The sequence below is a fragment of the Nylanderia fulva genome, unplaced genomic scaffold (assembly GCF_048542155.1).
Source record: "Nylanderia fulva isolate GAGA-0341 unplaced genomic scaffold, ASM4854215v1 Scaffold10, whole genome shotgun sequence".
Lineage (NCBI taxonomy): Eukaryota > Metazoa > Arthropoda > Insecta > Hymenoptera > Formicidae > Nylanderia > Nylanderia fulva.
The window spans coordinates 3603651-3618578 of record NW_028189193.1 but is presented as its reverse complement, the minus strand read 5'-3'; the positions used below and the strand labels follow the sequence as shown (position 1 = coordinate 3618578).

At 32.6% G+C, this 14928-nt stretch overlaps 2 protein-coding genes across 7 annotated transcripts in view; one reads left to right on the top strand and one right to left on the bottom strand.

Annotated features, from left to right (window-relative positions):
* Positions 1-6061, top strand: part of LOC114931943 (uncharacterized) — an 89157-nt gene extending 83096 nt beyond the window's left edge. For all 3 annotated transcript variants that reach the window (XM_085482756.1, XM_085482747.1, XM_085482752.1), the window contains one exon: positions 5866-6061. The gene's annotated coding sequence lies outside the window, so the exon portion shown is untranslated. The remainder of the gene's footprint in view (positions 1-5865) is intronic.
* The window catches only part of fdl (fused lobes), a 49501-nt gene continuing 35995 nt past the window's right edge, over positions 1423-14928 (bottom strand). The window contains exons 1-7 of one of the 4 annotated variants that reach the window (XM_029304082.2): positions 14656-14676; positions 11077-11220; positions 9894-9995; positions 7275-7537; positions 5870-6481; positions 4962-5691; positions 1423-4707 (exon numbers count right to left, since the gene is read on the bottom strand). In XM_029304082.2, the coding sequence (XP_029159915.1) occupies positions 4560-4707; positions 4962-5691; positions 5870-6481; positions 7275-7537; positions 9894-9995; positions 11077-11210 (1989 nt within the window). In that variant the 5' untranslated portion in view covers positions 11211-11220; positions 14656-14676 and the 3' untranslated portion in view covers positions 1423-4559. Of the gene's footprint in view, positions 4708-4961; positions 5692-5869; positions 6482-7274; positions 7538-9893; positions 9996-11076; positions 11221-14655; positions 14677-14928 lie in introns of those variants that run through there. The other 3 variants (XM_029304081.2, XM_029304083.2, XM_029304084.2) reach the window with 3 other exon arrangements.

Genomic DNA, 14928 nt, shown 5'->3' with positions numbered 1-14928 from the left:
GAACCTTCTTCTTGTAATGACGCATATGGAAACGTACTTAAGTAAGTATATGGTACATATAAGACGAATCAATCGTTTGCCAAGTAGTCTGATTGCATAAGTGAAATATTTGGAATTTTTAATTATTGTATTCAATACTTAACTTAATGCTCTATTTAAAATGCTTTTGCACTAAATTATATTTTAAGTAAGTTTAAAAATTATATAAATAATAAATGTCTGATTTATATATAATTTTGTAAATAAAATGTTATATACTTATAATATGTCATAAGATTTAAATAAATATACATTTATCTAAATAAATACATTTTTTCTATAATTAATACACGGTCAAAATTAGTGGTAAAGTTCTGCAAAAATTATATTTTTTGGTAAATTGGTTGCAAGATACAAAAATTCATATATGATATCAAAACTTATTCGAATTGAAAAAAGACTATTATATATCTAATATATTAAAAGATATTAATCGAATTTTTATCGCATTATTAAATATTTTTTATTATTACAAGTTTTATTGTATTAATTATATAGAAACCATTAAATATGCTTTATTTTAAAATTTTTATAATGTAAGGAATTTTTACAAAATTTTAACTTTTAGTATATTTTTCATCATATTGTTCTATTTTTATTTCTTTTATGCTGCATATCTTCATTCGATTTTTTCGCTTATCATGAATACCTATCATGCGATAAGTAATGTATTTATGAGAATACAAACAAATCACTTACTTGGTAAATATAATCCATCAATAACTAATTTCTGAAAGACCTCTCTTCGATCGATCGTCGTCAATATTGGCTCAATAGCCAAAGGTTGATGGTTTTTCTAATCATATTACTTGATTTTATCTTCACTTCCGCATAAACTATATAAAGTAGAATAAATCACGAGAATAACCATCAACACAGAATATAACAATGTAATTTTCAAAGATCTGCTTATTCGATCAATATTAATTATTTTCAATTAATAAAACAGCAAATTTACTAATATTAATTTTGATTAATTTACAGATTAAAAATACTAAAAAATACTACACCCTCACAATTTTGGTTAAAAAAAATATTACACTAGACACAAGATTGATGACAATATAAAACACTGCGTATCAGACGATGCGTCTGTAATTTATGATAAACCATTCTGTGCATTTAGATTTTTGTTTTTAGGTACTTGTTCATAAAATTTATATTGTATATATTTTTAAAAAATGTATAAATATTAAAAAATTTTTTTTCAGTTCTTAGAATTTTTTCACGACATTTTACATGTATATTATTATTATATATGTATTATATATTCTTTATTATTCTTCATGACAAGCTTTCAATCTAACGTCTACTATAATGTATATGTTTAACAAGGAAACAAGATAATGGGAATTTATGGGGAATAAAGCGAATAGCGTGTGATGTATTCAAAATTCATTTTATGTTAAACCCGTGTAGGAGACACGTCATAACAGAGTATATCTTTCTGGGATCAGTTCGGAGAACTGCGACACACACGCACACTCACACACACACACACACACACACACACACACACATACATACACACACATACACATGTATACGCACACAAAACTGTGTCTTATTTACATGCATTCATCGTTGCGGACCGAAGAGAGTCGCATAACATAAGTATACGTACCGTAAATATCACCGTTCTAATCGCCATAAACTTCTTGTTGTTTACAAGTATCGTGGAACATTTTTGTTATGCATCGTAGCATACAATTTCTATCGAACTCTGTTTCATTCACTGCGATTAGGACGAACATGACATAAGAAATAACCGGAGGAGAGTAATTCGTGCGCTTATATCTATATAACTACGATTTTAAAGATCCCTTCAATATTTATGTCATACATCTTACATTATGACGTCATAAAGATATTTCGAATAAAATAATAAAATTCTAAAATAATGATATAATATATAATAAATATCTCTTTATATTTTATATATTAAATATATATATTTATTATTATTAGTATTATACATTATATATTATATATTATTATTATATAATATTATATGAAATATGATATGAATTATATAATAAAATATATAATAAGTAGTATAATTAAAAGTGTATATATATATATACAAATATATTAAATATATATATTAAATATAACATAGCAAATGCCATAAAATTATTCGAAAAACTACATATTATTTAATAAAAAACGCGTATCATATACGTTTTAATAATTATTAATAATTATTTATGTATATAGTTTTTTGTATATGGCATCATAATCGAGGATGATTAACATAAATATTCGCAAACGCACAAACGAATTAACTCCTCTTACAGCCATCGATATCAGTAAGTACAGATATCTCATCGTCTTTCCTAGATTTGCATTACAATATTATTTCACACCCCCATCGCCTTTGTCTACTTATTCTAAATATCTATCTATCAATTTATCTAATTATCTAATTATTCGTCTATCTACATGTTTATCTAAATAATATACGTTGCTCCCTACGTTGTTACAAAGTATTTACAAATTTTTTCACGGCTCACTCGTATTTCCTTAATTCGTAGGCCGTATTGTACTACAGGGAGCAAAGGGGGCGAAATCCATGTGTGGTTGTTTATCTGCCATAATCATTCGCAATCGTTTAAATCGTGTTGAAATTATTACAATTTCGGACGAGCTTCCTTGCGTAAGTTCTATCAGTCGAATTTTCATCGTGATTAAACACGTACATATATTGTATTATAAACGCGGGCATCAAAAGTCACAATATAGTAAGATTTCAATTATTTAAAAATGCAGATCATTAAAAATAAAAGAAGAACATAATATAAGCATAATTCTTTTGAACTTTTTTTAAAGTTATCCACCTAAGAAATGAAAGCAATGTTTGAAAAAAAATTAAAATTTCAATTTACGACAATAGTCCTGTGTTGTGTTTTATAAAATAATAAAATGCTGTAAAGTTAGAGAATGCAATAAATTTGACGTAACTGATCTAGAATCTTACGTAAATAGCTTCATCTCTAGATTAGATATCATGCTTGAAAAAAAACATATCTTTCGTCCTCCGCGCACGTACATAAAAATCATTTGATAATTATATCGTACTCTGCCCTGAGCATTTTTACGTTGAGAGATAAGTAGAAAATTCGTGATTAACGTCGCCGACAGATCGGCGAATCTTACTGATATCAAGCGTTCTCGTTATCTTTAATACAGATCACACATAAACACACATACATGCATACACATATACACACACACATGCACATACGCATACACATTTTCTTTATTTCTCTTTCTCTCTTTCATCCATATCATAGTGTCAGCACGACGATGGTGCTTTTTTCGTTTTATTTGTTACTTATACTTTCAATATAATATAATCTCGATCGTTAGAAAGCTAAATTACACAATATAAAATTTCTCTCGCAGCGTCAAGGCTACCATGTAATTGTAATAGCCTTCGCCATTCTTAGATTCGAGAAATAACGCGATAATAAGCTTCTTACGCGCTGATAACGCATATGAGGCAACGATTTTATTCTATCCGATATCATTTGTCGGTTCAAAGACTCTAATTGATCAACGAAACGGTGCTTTGTCATTTCTCGATATTAGAACACAGCACAATTATCTCAATTTGTTTCTATTACGCATTATCGTGCGATATAATATGATTAAATGATTAATACTTTATGTTAGTTTCATCGAATCGACAAATAAAAGTAAAATACAATATTAAGAAACAATTATCGTGCTGTCGAATCTTAAAAAGTTCAAGTGTAAACAATTTTCTTATTTTAATATAACAAAAAATAAAATAAAAAATAGCACTCTATATTTTTTCTCAACGTAAAATTTAAAAAAAGTAACGAAATATTGTTTATATAAAGAAATTAAAAGATCTGCAATATTTATCTTCATTGCACAATTCGATCTTCGACCATAATAATCAATAATCGCGAAAGCATTTCATCCAAACAACTTTTACCTTATTTCTTGACTACGATTCGACTTCTTAAGTAGACGCTTATAAAACTAAGCTCGCTGAAGCACTTTACAAAAGAAGTTCAATAGTCCTATGTTATGAAATCACGTTTTCAAAAGTCAATACATGTTGATTAAAACTCGCAACTTATTTGTTGTTGCTTGCATAATCTCAATTTCAGCGTGTCTGCACATATTGTACACGTAGAGAGAGCATAAATGATAGTTTCTCGAACCATTATTATTCGCTATATCGATATTGTTTGTTGAACGCTAGGCAAACATTTTTTCGGCATTTGCCGTGAATGATAAAAATCACCATCGGATGATTTATCGAGCAGGAACGATTGTCAAGTTAGTCGGTGCGGCCGACCTTATCGAGAAATCCCGTGAATTACGAATACGCGATGTAAATGCGCGTCGGACGAAATTGATTTCGACAAGGCTTGCGGTCGCCGTTTCTTATCATGTCCCGTTTTCATACGATTATTATCAGCGCTACAAGTACAGCACTCGTGGGACGACTGATCGATAGTTCGCGAATCTCTAACGATCAGAGGTCAGAGACATTTGCCGGGATTCTGGGAACACCAGTACGGCCACATGGATTCCGTCTTGATGCCTCTGCTATTCAGAACTTCGATGTGCGTCGCCAATCTGGTGTAAACGTTCTCGTCCGTGGAGTAACTGTTTGTCGGCAAGTCACTCCTGAAAAAGATTTTCCTCGTAAAAATATTCCTTTCAAAAATATTACATTTATTTTATTATATATATTATTTATGAAATTTAATTATATATATTATTATAATTAATATAATATTAAATATAATATTAAATTAAATATAATAAATACAATATTTAATATAATATTAAATTAAATATAATAAAATTATATAATATTTTATAATATTATAATTATTATATTTAATTATATATACATATATATATTATTATTTATATACCATAATCGTTCAGCGAACGCTGACGCCCTGGGCCATAGTCGAGGTCCCAGGGATGATTGTCCGGTTTGCTCGTTCCAAATCGCTGCCTCCCCGCCGAGCACCAGAGGCAGTTGCTGGGGCGGATAGTCTCTCCAGGGTCGGTGATTGTAGACCGTTTGCCAGGTACGATATTCGCCGCATGCGGCCTCGCCGCTCTCTCGCCACCTGCCGAAGCCGCAATCCAGATACCAAGCGTCCACGTGCGACAGGATTACGCGGAAGCCGTCCTCCAGTAGGTCCGGCGTTTCCGGCCAGTTGCTGCCGCCCCAGGATTGAATGACGTGGATCTTCGGATCGAAGTACATCATGATGTACGGCCTCTTGGTCAACGGCGAGCTCCAGAGGATCACCGCCTTCGGCACCTTATTGCGATTCGCCCGGATCAGTCGCTGCAGCATTTTCGTCTCGAATTCCGCCCAAAGAGCGTGATGATCCGTCATGTTTTGCGCCTGCATCGCCAGAGTGATATTGCCGTATTGCGCCCAACATTCGAGATTCACCTCGTCGCCACCGAGGTGCACTACGTCGCGAATCTCTGTGAGGTCCAATAGCTCCCGGTACAGACCCTCGAGGATCCGATACGAGTGCTCGTTTATAGGATTCAACTGGCCGCAGTTCGGCTCACCACAATATGACGACCACGGCTGCTGGTCCACGCATAACGCCAACTCGCCGAAACCATGTTCCGCACCTGTCATCGTACATATAAAAAATATTAATCCGTTTCTCACAATATTAACATTATACCCTCTTAGCTTGAAAAAATTATATATATTTTCTCTCAAGTACTTATATAATGTCATCGACTTTTAATTATCAGTAGTAGCGATTTTGAATCTAATTTTTCATTAATATTTTTTTCAAGTTACCCCACTGCCATCCTGCGCCGGCATGAGCCGGGGAATCGATCTCGACGACGATTCTGACGCCGCGCACCTTCGCGTAATCGGCCAGATCCTTCACGTCGTCGGGGGTGTAAATGTGATCACCGCTGTAAGCGCCCCATCTCGCCATCTCCGGGAATTGGGCCGAGTCGAAGGGAAAGCTTTGCGAATCGGTAAGATGCCAGTGAAAAGTATTGAGCTTCGTAGCCGCCATGCCGTCGATCACCCTCTTCAGCTCCTCGACGGGGAAGAATTGTCTGCCGGTGTCGACCAGGAGGCCGCGATAAGGGAACGCGGGTTTGTCCTCGACGGAGGCTCGCGTGAGAACGCGAAGAGCACCCTGCTTGCCAGCGGCCTCGTCCCACCAGAACAATTGGCTGAGGGTCTCGAGGCCATGTCGCACCCCGAAATAACTTTTTCCCGTGATCCTGGCCTCCAAGATCTTCCCTTTTGACACGAGCTCCAGCTTGTACGACTCATCGGTGTCCAGAGACAGAGTGGTGCCTCGCGCGTTGCCGGCGCTCAGGTATATGATGAATGAGTCGATGCCGGATCGACTTTTGGCGTTCAACACTTTGAGCAGACTTCTGATGTTTCCTGTCAGTAAATAAAGGTGTATAGGAAAAAGCAACGGTGTCAATTTACTTGCGCAATATGTTATTTAACTTTCACCAAACAAGAAACTATGTAAATAATCAAGAAGATGACGGCGCAGATGTGTAATTTGTTTACAATTTTTTAAATAAATAATATGAGTGTAATATTTAATTTATGCGTGAGATTTTATACGCAAAGAGCATGATTTTATGGAGAAAATCTTCTCTTAGAATTTACCTTGAAAATCATGATAATCAATTGGTATTGTAAGGATTTTATAAGAATTTATTTGATTAATATTTAAAGCAGAATAAGAAATATTAATGTGTACATAGTAAAATTAATTGAACTTATTTTATATCTTATTGTGGTAGATATTAATATTTTTGATTGTGGTCAAAATATTAATTAGATATAGTTAATCAGAGAAACTTATAAAATTCTTCCAATATCATATTGTCCCATCATTACCATGATTTTCAAGATAAATTGTAAGAGAAACTTCTCTCTGTATAAATAATCAGGAATATGTAAAAAAAATACAAGAAGATGTGTATTTCATTTACAATTTTTTAAATAAATAATACGAGTGTGATATTTAATTTATAAGTAAGATTTAATATGCAAAAAGTATGATTTCACGCAGAATGTATTTTAATACGTGAAATCTGTAACAAAATTAAAAAAAACTTTCCCAAATTATTATTATTTAACTTAATAAAGAGAAACCATTGCAAAGTGTCTCTAATGCTAAATGTTCCAAGACGTTCGCGCTTCTCTTCTCGACACTCACCGATGAAAACATCCTTTGCATGCTCCAGCAGGTCCTTCGTTTCCTGGTCACTCGTATTAACAGTGACGAATTCAATTTGCTGAAGATGCAGAATGACACTGTCATCGCCGAAAACGACACTCTCAGTCGGCCTGGGCCACAACAGGCGAGTGTTTCCTCCGCAATGCGCAGTGCAGGTTGCCAAAGACGTCCTCGAGGATCTTACAGCTCGCCTCTCGCATCGATTTGCCACACAGGCCCAGGACCAGGGGCTTTGAAACGTCCTGCGATCGTGAAAATCGAGTTCGTAAGTCGATCCATTTTTCTTCGCAATATTTTACGAGTAGATACGATGTACCTTGGTAATCTGTGTGAAAAAATCTCGATTCTCTTTACATTAAAAAAAATCAATTAATTAACTCTATTAAAAAAAATCAATTAATTAATTCTATTTAAAAAAATCAATTAATTCACCCTATTAAAAAAAATCAATTAATTTCTCTTTAAGACGAAATAATTTGTTCTTGGAAATTTAAATTACCTTTTCTCTGAATTTTGTTCATCTATCTGTTCCTCATATCACGGATTACTAAGTACTGAAGTTATAATTTTTTTTTTTAGATTAGATTACCTTAAGTTTTTGCGAAAATATTTGTTTCGTAGTCGATGCAGGAAAAGTTAAAAATGATAGATATGTTCACAAAGAGAAACAACATGCAGTAAACAATGTTATTTCCAAGCTCTATTGTGTAAAGTTATAATGTTAGTTTATCGCCACAACCGTTCGTTTATCGCTTTTTATAGAGAGCATTTATACATAATTAATTATTGCCCACGCACATAGAGTTGATTATTTTTCATATTTGATTATTAAACCATTACCTTATAATGAACAGAGGTAATAACAATAATGCATATTTCAATAATTAAACGCAAAAAATGAAAAAAATCTAAATGACAAAATTAAGATTAAAGTCCATACAGTATTATAAATAACTTAAATAAGAAATTACGAATAGTTAAAATAATTTTTCTAAACTATTTCATCAATATGCATAACATACATCTGTTTTTATTTTAATGATGAAAAGAAAAATATTTTTAAAGTAATTATCTAAATACTTAATAATAAACTAAAATCTACATTTTATTATTAAATTTTGTGTGTTGTTAAAAATATTAATTAAATAATTTCATAAATTGAAAATGGAAAGAAAACGAATCTTTACAATATTTTCTCACTTTGACAAAAAGAATCAAATCCATCTTCCACGACTCATTCTCTATTCTTGATCAAACAGATATTGCAGCAGAGAAATGAGAAAAGCTGCTCATTACAAGACGAATAAAAGTACAAAAAACCATCGTCGGATTTATCCGAATTAGACGCTTTTGAAAAGCGAGAAAGAAAGAGGAAAATGACTTTTGCTGAAAACGCAAGAAAATAGTTGGCTAATCATAAACGGAAAAATGTCTGCCCAAAATTACGGCAAAAATAATTTTCGGATTTAATAACGCTTCGAACTAATTATACAGAATTATAAAATGATATCTTGCGCTGGAAGTTGACGCGATTGTGCTATAAATAAAATTTAAAAGAGAAAAAGAATTTCTTCTGACTTTTGCTCGAAATATCTTCCTAATCTTTCGTGATTTTTCCATACTAGTCAAGCATTGTGTCTTTGCGAAAGCAAAAGCGAGTCGTTTACAGAATTACGGCTGGGAAAGTCGGGTTCGCGAAGCAGGTCGGGAACAGATGCAACAATATGATGAACAATATAATCCGCGAAATACGGGAAACAATGGTGCTCAACAATAGTACGCTTAGTATGACAGACGTGTTCGGGCAAGTAGATTAAACGAATGAGTGTCAGAATGAGAGTGCCACGAGAAGAAGCGAGAAGTACAAGACTGTAGGGTATATATACACGAGTTCCCACGCGAAAATTCAGGACATTCGGGAATTTGTTCACGAAGAGGTCGACGTGTTGTAGGTCGCGCCCGGGTAGCGTCTTAATTGGGAAAACGATGTCTGATTGGTATCAAATAACACGTGACTGGTTTCGAAAAAAGAAAAAAGATCTAACAAGATATACTTAAATAAGTTTACCTTTTTACAAATATATCTAGATAAATAACATATTTTGATATTTGCGCAAAAAATTATATATTTCAAAACTTACAAAAAAAAAATACCTACATACGACAAACGGAATGATATTATAAAGATTTTATATCTTGCAAAACTTGAAAAATTAAAATTTTTTTTATAAAATATAAATATTATTTATATTTTTATTTTAATAAAAAGAAAAATATTTAATAGAAATATAAATATTAATTTTTTATAAAACTTCCAGATTTATATAGCCCTTCTTTTCTAAATAATTATTATTTTTCCTTTTTATTTTTAGTGACAATTTAAAATCAAATGCATGAATAATGCACTCTGTTATTCGACCAATTTTAACTTGGTAAAAATAGAGTTCAACCTGAAATATTTGTTTTTCCAAACCAGACACATTATAAACAGACCAATCGAGGCGAAAGCGGAGATGAATTCGAGCTTAAGGCATCAGAAATACCCGGTACAGTTCGTCTAGCTTAAAATTCCATCCCCAATCAGGAACTGTCCGTTACCTAGGCTCTTCCAGATACTCGTAAAGCCGTTCCTCGGGTCCGATCGTGGTTTCATTACCCACCAGGTAATTAATCAAGCCGCGTTGCAAGTCCTCTAATCTTCTTCGATGCGCGCGTTGTGATGCGAGAGAGAGTACGAAATAAATTCAAAATAAAAAAACATGCAATGTAAGAAAATAATCAAAAGGCACTGGGTTGATACAAATCGCGGAAAATCTGGCCACGCGTTAGTAGAAATTATAGAAAACACAAAAATTAAATTAAAAAGAAAAAAGACACGCATACATGGATTTCTAAATCAAAAACATTTCTAATTTTTTTCTCAATTAAATTTTGATACTTTTCTTAAATAAAAATCTAATGTATATGTCTAAATAAGAAAGTGATATCCAAAAGAAAAAACCACTTGCTCTTCTAAATATACACAGAGAGAATTTTTCATTATATTTTTCCGCAAAATTCACTACAAAATCATGTCTGATAATAAGCCAAAAATTATCATGCTGCATGTTAAAATTATCATGAACGATTAAGCAGGATTAAAAATATGTACTCTACTTCATTGTAAAATTTATATGAAATATTTTATATATTTATCATTTTTTTTACATCTATTCTATTTAAAACCTTTAAAGAATCATAATAAAAATTTTGTAATATATTTTAAAATTATTGAAAATTTACTATATACTTTATACGGAAAAAATTAGCTATCATAACTAAATTTTAGCTGACTCTATATTACAACCTAAAATTTAATTATCATGCCCAAATTTTAGCTAACTAAAGTAAGATAACTAATATTTTTAGCTATATAATTTAACGAAGAATTCTATAGCTAAAAAATATTAATTATCACAGCTAAAAAAAATGTAGCTATACAATAGTTAATTTACCCGTGTAATAAAATTAATGAAATATATTTAATATCTTGTGGTAGATACTGATATTTTTCACCGTGGCAAATATTAATCGGAGAAACTCTTAACTTGAGAATAAATTCTAAAAGAATATTCTCTCTGTGTAAATAAATACGCCACCGATAGTTTGTTTTATATATAATTGCTCGTGCTCGCGATAAAAAAAAACAACAATTATATATACTATTTTTATCCGTCTAACCGGTTTTAGGAGGAAATAAATAAAGTAAATTGTCGGCAATTATCTATCGGAAATTACTCACCGACGAGTTGCGAACGGTTGGAGCGATGCGAGCGGCGGAGCATGTGCGTACATGGCGATCAGCAGGACTCCGGTCATCAGGACGAGAAAGAGGAGGACTCTCCTCATCCATCCGCTGGGCATGCTACCCACCATCCTGGCGAGTCTGTAAATAAACGAAACAAGAAAAATTGCGGATGCTGGAATTGGCGGATCGAACCATCGTGCTTGTAATTCAGCTAAATGTTTCTCACTAAAAATCGAGGACGCGATAATGATCTTTTTTCCTAATTGTGTTTCCGTTTTTTCTATTTATTGTTTTCTCACAAACAGAATTTTTCATTATATTTTGCCGTAAAATTCATATATCAATACAAATTTTATCATGTTTGGTAATAAGCAGAAATTAATGAAAATGTTATACTGTATTGTAAAATTTATATAAATTATTTTATATGCTTAGGTATCACTTTTTTAATATCTGTTCTAAGTATTTAAAACACTTAAACAATCATAACTTTTTAATATATTTTATTTCGATAAAAATATTTAATCAGAGAAACTCTTATAAAATTCTGATAATACCATAATGATTACCATAAATTTCAGGATAAATTCTAAGAGAAAATTCTCTCTATGTAGATTAGTCAGACAGGATTCGCAGATAAAAATGCAAAGTCCTTTCGCGTTTATTTTCACCTCTGATTAGCATCACGTTTAGCCGATTTATTTCAAATATTTTTCATATAATTTAAATCGCCTTGACACGTGAGAAAGATAATTATGTATATATATATATACTATTATATGAATTACTATTTTCTACTTTCTTTTCATTTCTATCCAACGCTAAATGTAGCTCGTCATCTAATGATCGTTAATTAAAATATACGTGAATCGTAGATTTTGTACTTTAATATTTTATTTATTTAATTAATTTCTTTTTTCATTTTATCGCGACACAGATGGCTCGTATTTACTAGCAAACGCGCAACAAGAATATAGATGCGCGTTTCTAGTGCAGAATCCAGATGGTGACACGCGAGAGATAAGACCGTGATTTACGTGAAAAGCGTGTCTGAATAAAGACACGGCACGGTGTACCTCGAGAGATTAGAGCCCAGGCATCTCGAAAGGAAATGTTTCCCGCGCATTTCCGGCGATTCTTCTAGACACGCGGGAGAAACGCGTTGTTCTTTTTCATCGAGCCGACAGACACAGCGAGAAAAACGACGGCGAAAGTGTTTCAGACGTAAATGCATGAACGTAAAAGCGTTTGCTTTCCCGCTTTATGATCCCGCAAGAAATTTATGGACCCTTGCCAGGCATCACCTTTTCGATATTATGTTACATTTCCGTCGGAAACCCAAGCAGATTTTCATCCCTCGTGATGTGAGACGCAGCCGAGATGTTGCAATTCAATTTATAGAATGTAAATACGTTGAGGAAATTTGCGTAGACGCAATAATTCGCGGTGTAATTTCTCGAACTGTTTCATAAACCCGTGATTAATAAAAATTTCAAGGTCCCTAAAAAAAATTCATGTAAATTAAATGTCTAATGTGGGAAAATAAAAAAGATCATACATAATATCAAATAATAAATAAAGAGTATATATAAATTTAATAAATTCATAATCTTTCATTGCTATATTTTTATAACATATTTTTATAATATTTACAATATTATAAAAATAATATTTCACAATATATTTTTCTAACATATTTTTATAATATATATTTTTTATTACTGAAACTTGAAAAGAAAAACATGGCGATTGTTACGAAAAGACCATCCTGTATATTATTCTCTATTAAAAAGATGCGATCTTTTTTTTTTTTTTTTTTAAATAACGTTTTCAATTATCTACATTTCTGAGATGGTCGAGTGTTTATTTTGATCTCGCTCTCGTCGCGTCGTAAAGAGGAGCAGCGTCCTCGAGTGTTGCTACTTATCGCGGTAAGTGATGGTGTGTCTAAGGGCCACCTGTCGAATTGCACAGAAATACACTTTGGACGAGCCAAGCTCTAAGCTTAGCTCAGTTCAGCTCTCTCGAAATGTGTAACGCGAGTTAGACTTAGGTACTGCGTTCTGATTACTGCATAACTGACACTTGGCACCTCCGGCTCCTGTCCCCGGGGATAGGCAATTTAGGTTTTTATACCCGTCACCCGAAATGAGTCACAATGCTTCCACAACATGCTAATTTATTCCGTCGTAATCATAAGTTTACCGTTGAGCATGGCAAGTAGTTGTAAGAGAAGCAGCGACGCTGGCTTTAACAATTTTCGTGCGCTGTTATATTTTTCATTCCGCGTGCATACTTGACGTGTTTTGCATTTAGGCAGCTCTAATGACATTCATGCACGAAGCCAAGACGGCCGAGCAAATTAGAACAGCACAAAACCCGAAAAAATCGATTGCTAGTAACGCAGACTGATCGATATCAAACGACCACTTTGGACCAAAAGGTTGTTTCAGCAAATGTGATATGCGACAAAAAAAAGAATGATCATAGAGAGTTCTGTACATATGCCACACATTGTTAACATGTAAACACTTGCCGCTAATTTTCTCTATTATGAATAATTAAGCATTGAACGAGATAAATATCTACAAGATGTAAGATAATAAATTTTGTAAAAATTATTATTAAGGATTTTGTAAGAGTTATTATTAAATATATTAATATTTTTATACAAACATATTAAATGTAAAAATCTTTCCTCAATGGTAAAAGTCGACCAAACTGGCAATCATTTATTATAAATAATTAGTTAAAATACAACGTTTCGACTGTCATTGCAGCCCTTTTCAAGTAAATCTATAAAAAGTTACATAAAAATAATTATAATTTTAATACATTTCATCACAACAAATAATTATAAATTTATATACAAAAATATGTTACATACCAAATGTAAATGTATAATAAATTTATACAGTAAATCAAATTCACTGCATACCACCGACAATATTCACCATTGTTATAAGCAAATTTCAAGTCGCATTAATAAATAATTAAGCATTGAACAACATAAACATCTACAAGATAATAACCGGAATTTTGTAAGAATTATTATTATAGATATATTAATATATTCTTGCAAACATATTAAATATATTTAAGAAATATATATTAGAAATACATTTTTTTTATTAAAAAAAGATAATAAAAATTGCACTTAGTATGTGTGTGTGATTATTTTAATAATAAAATAATACCCAATTATTTCAATAGAATGAAATAATGTAAATGATATTTAACTTTACTACACATTTCGATAAAGTATAATAAACTTAAAAATTAGATTTAAAAAAAATATAAGAAGAATATTTTTTACTCTTAAAATTCATTATAGATTTCTCCTCGCATATTATAGATTTCACTTTCTAAAAACAGACATAATCGACGATGTGAGAAACTAAACGGAGCAAATGTACACTGTCTATACCACTGTCTACACCACATAGATCAACTTCCACGCATGAAACACGACACATCAATTTTCACATGGAGACTCCAATTCGACAGAGAGAAAGAGAGAGAGACACCGTTTGAATTTTCGCACGACACTCGCTCAGATGAAATATACTATACCGTCGTGATACCTATGTGACGACATCGGCGGAGAGACTGACGAGCCGAGCGGCGCTGCACCAAAAACCACGTTGGCCGAAATTCACTCTCGCGCGAGAGGGTGGTTTAACATTACCGCGCCGGTACAAAGGGTGGTATAAAACCTACCTTCTCTCTCTCTCTGTCTCTCTATCGAACAACGAAGGGGTGGAAGAGGGACCAAGGTGAAAGAAAGAGGGTGAGTCGGGAGAGGGTGGTCGAGAGAGAGTGTGACGCAACCCCGACGACGGCGTC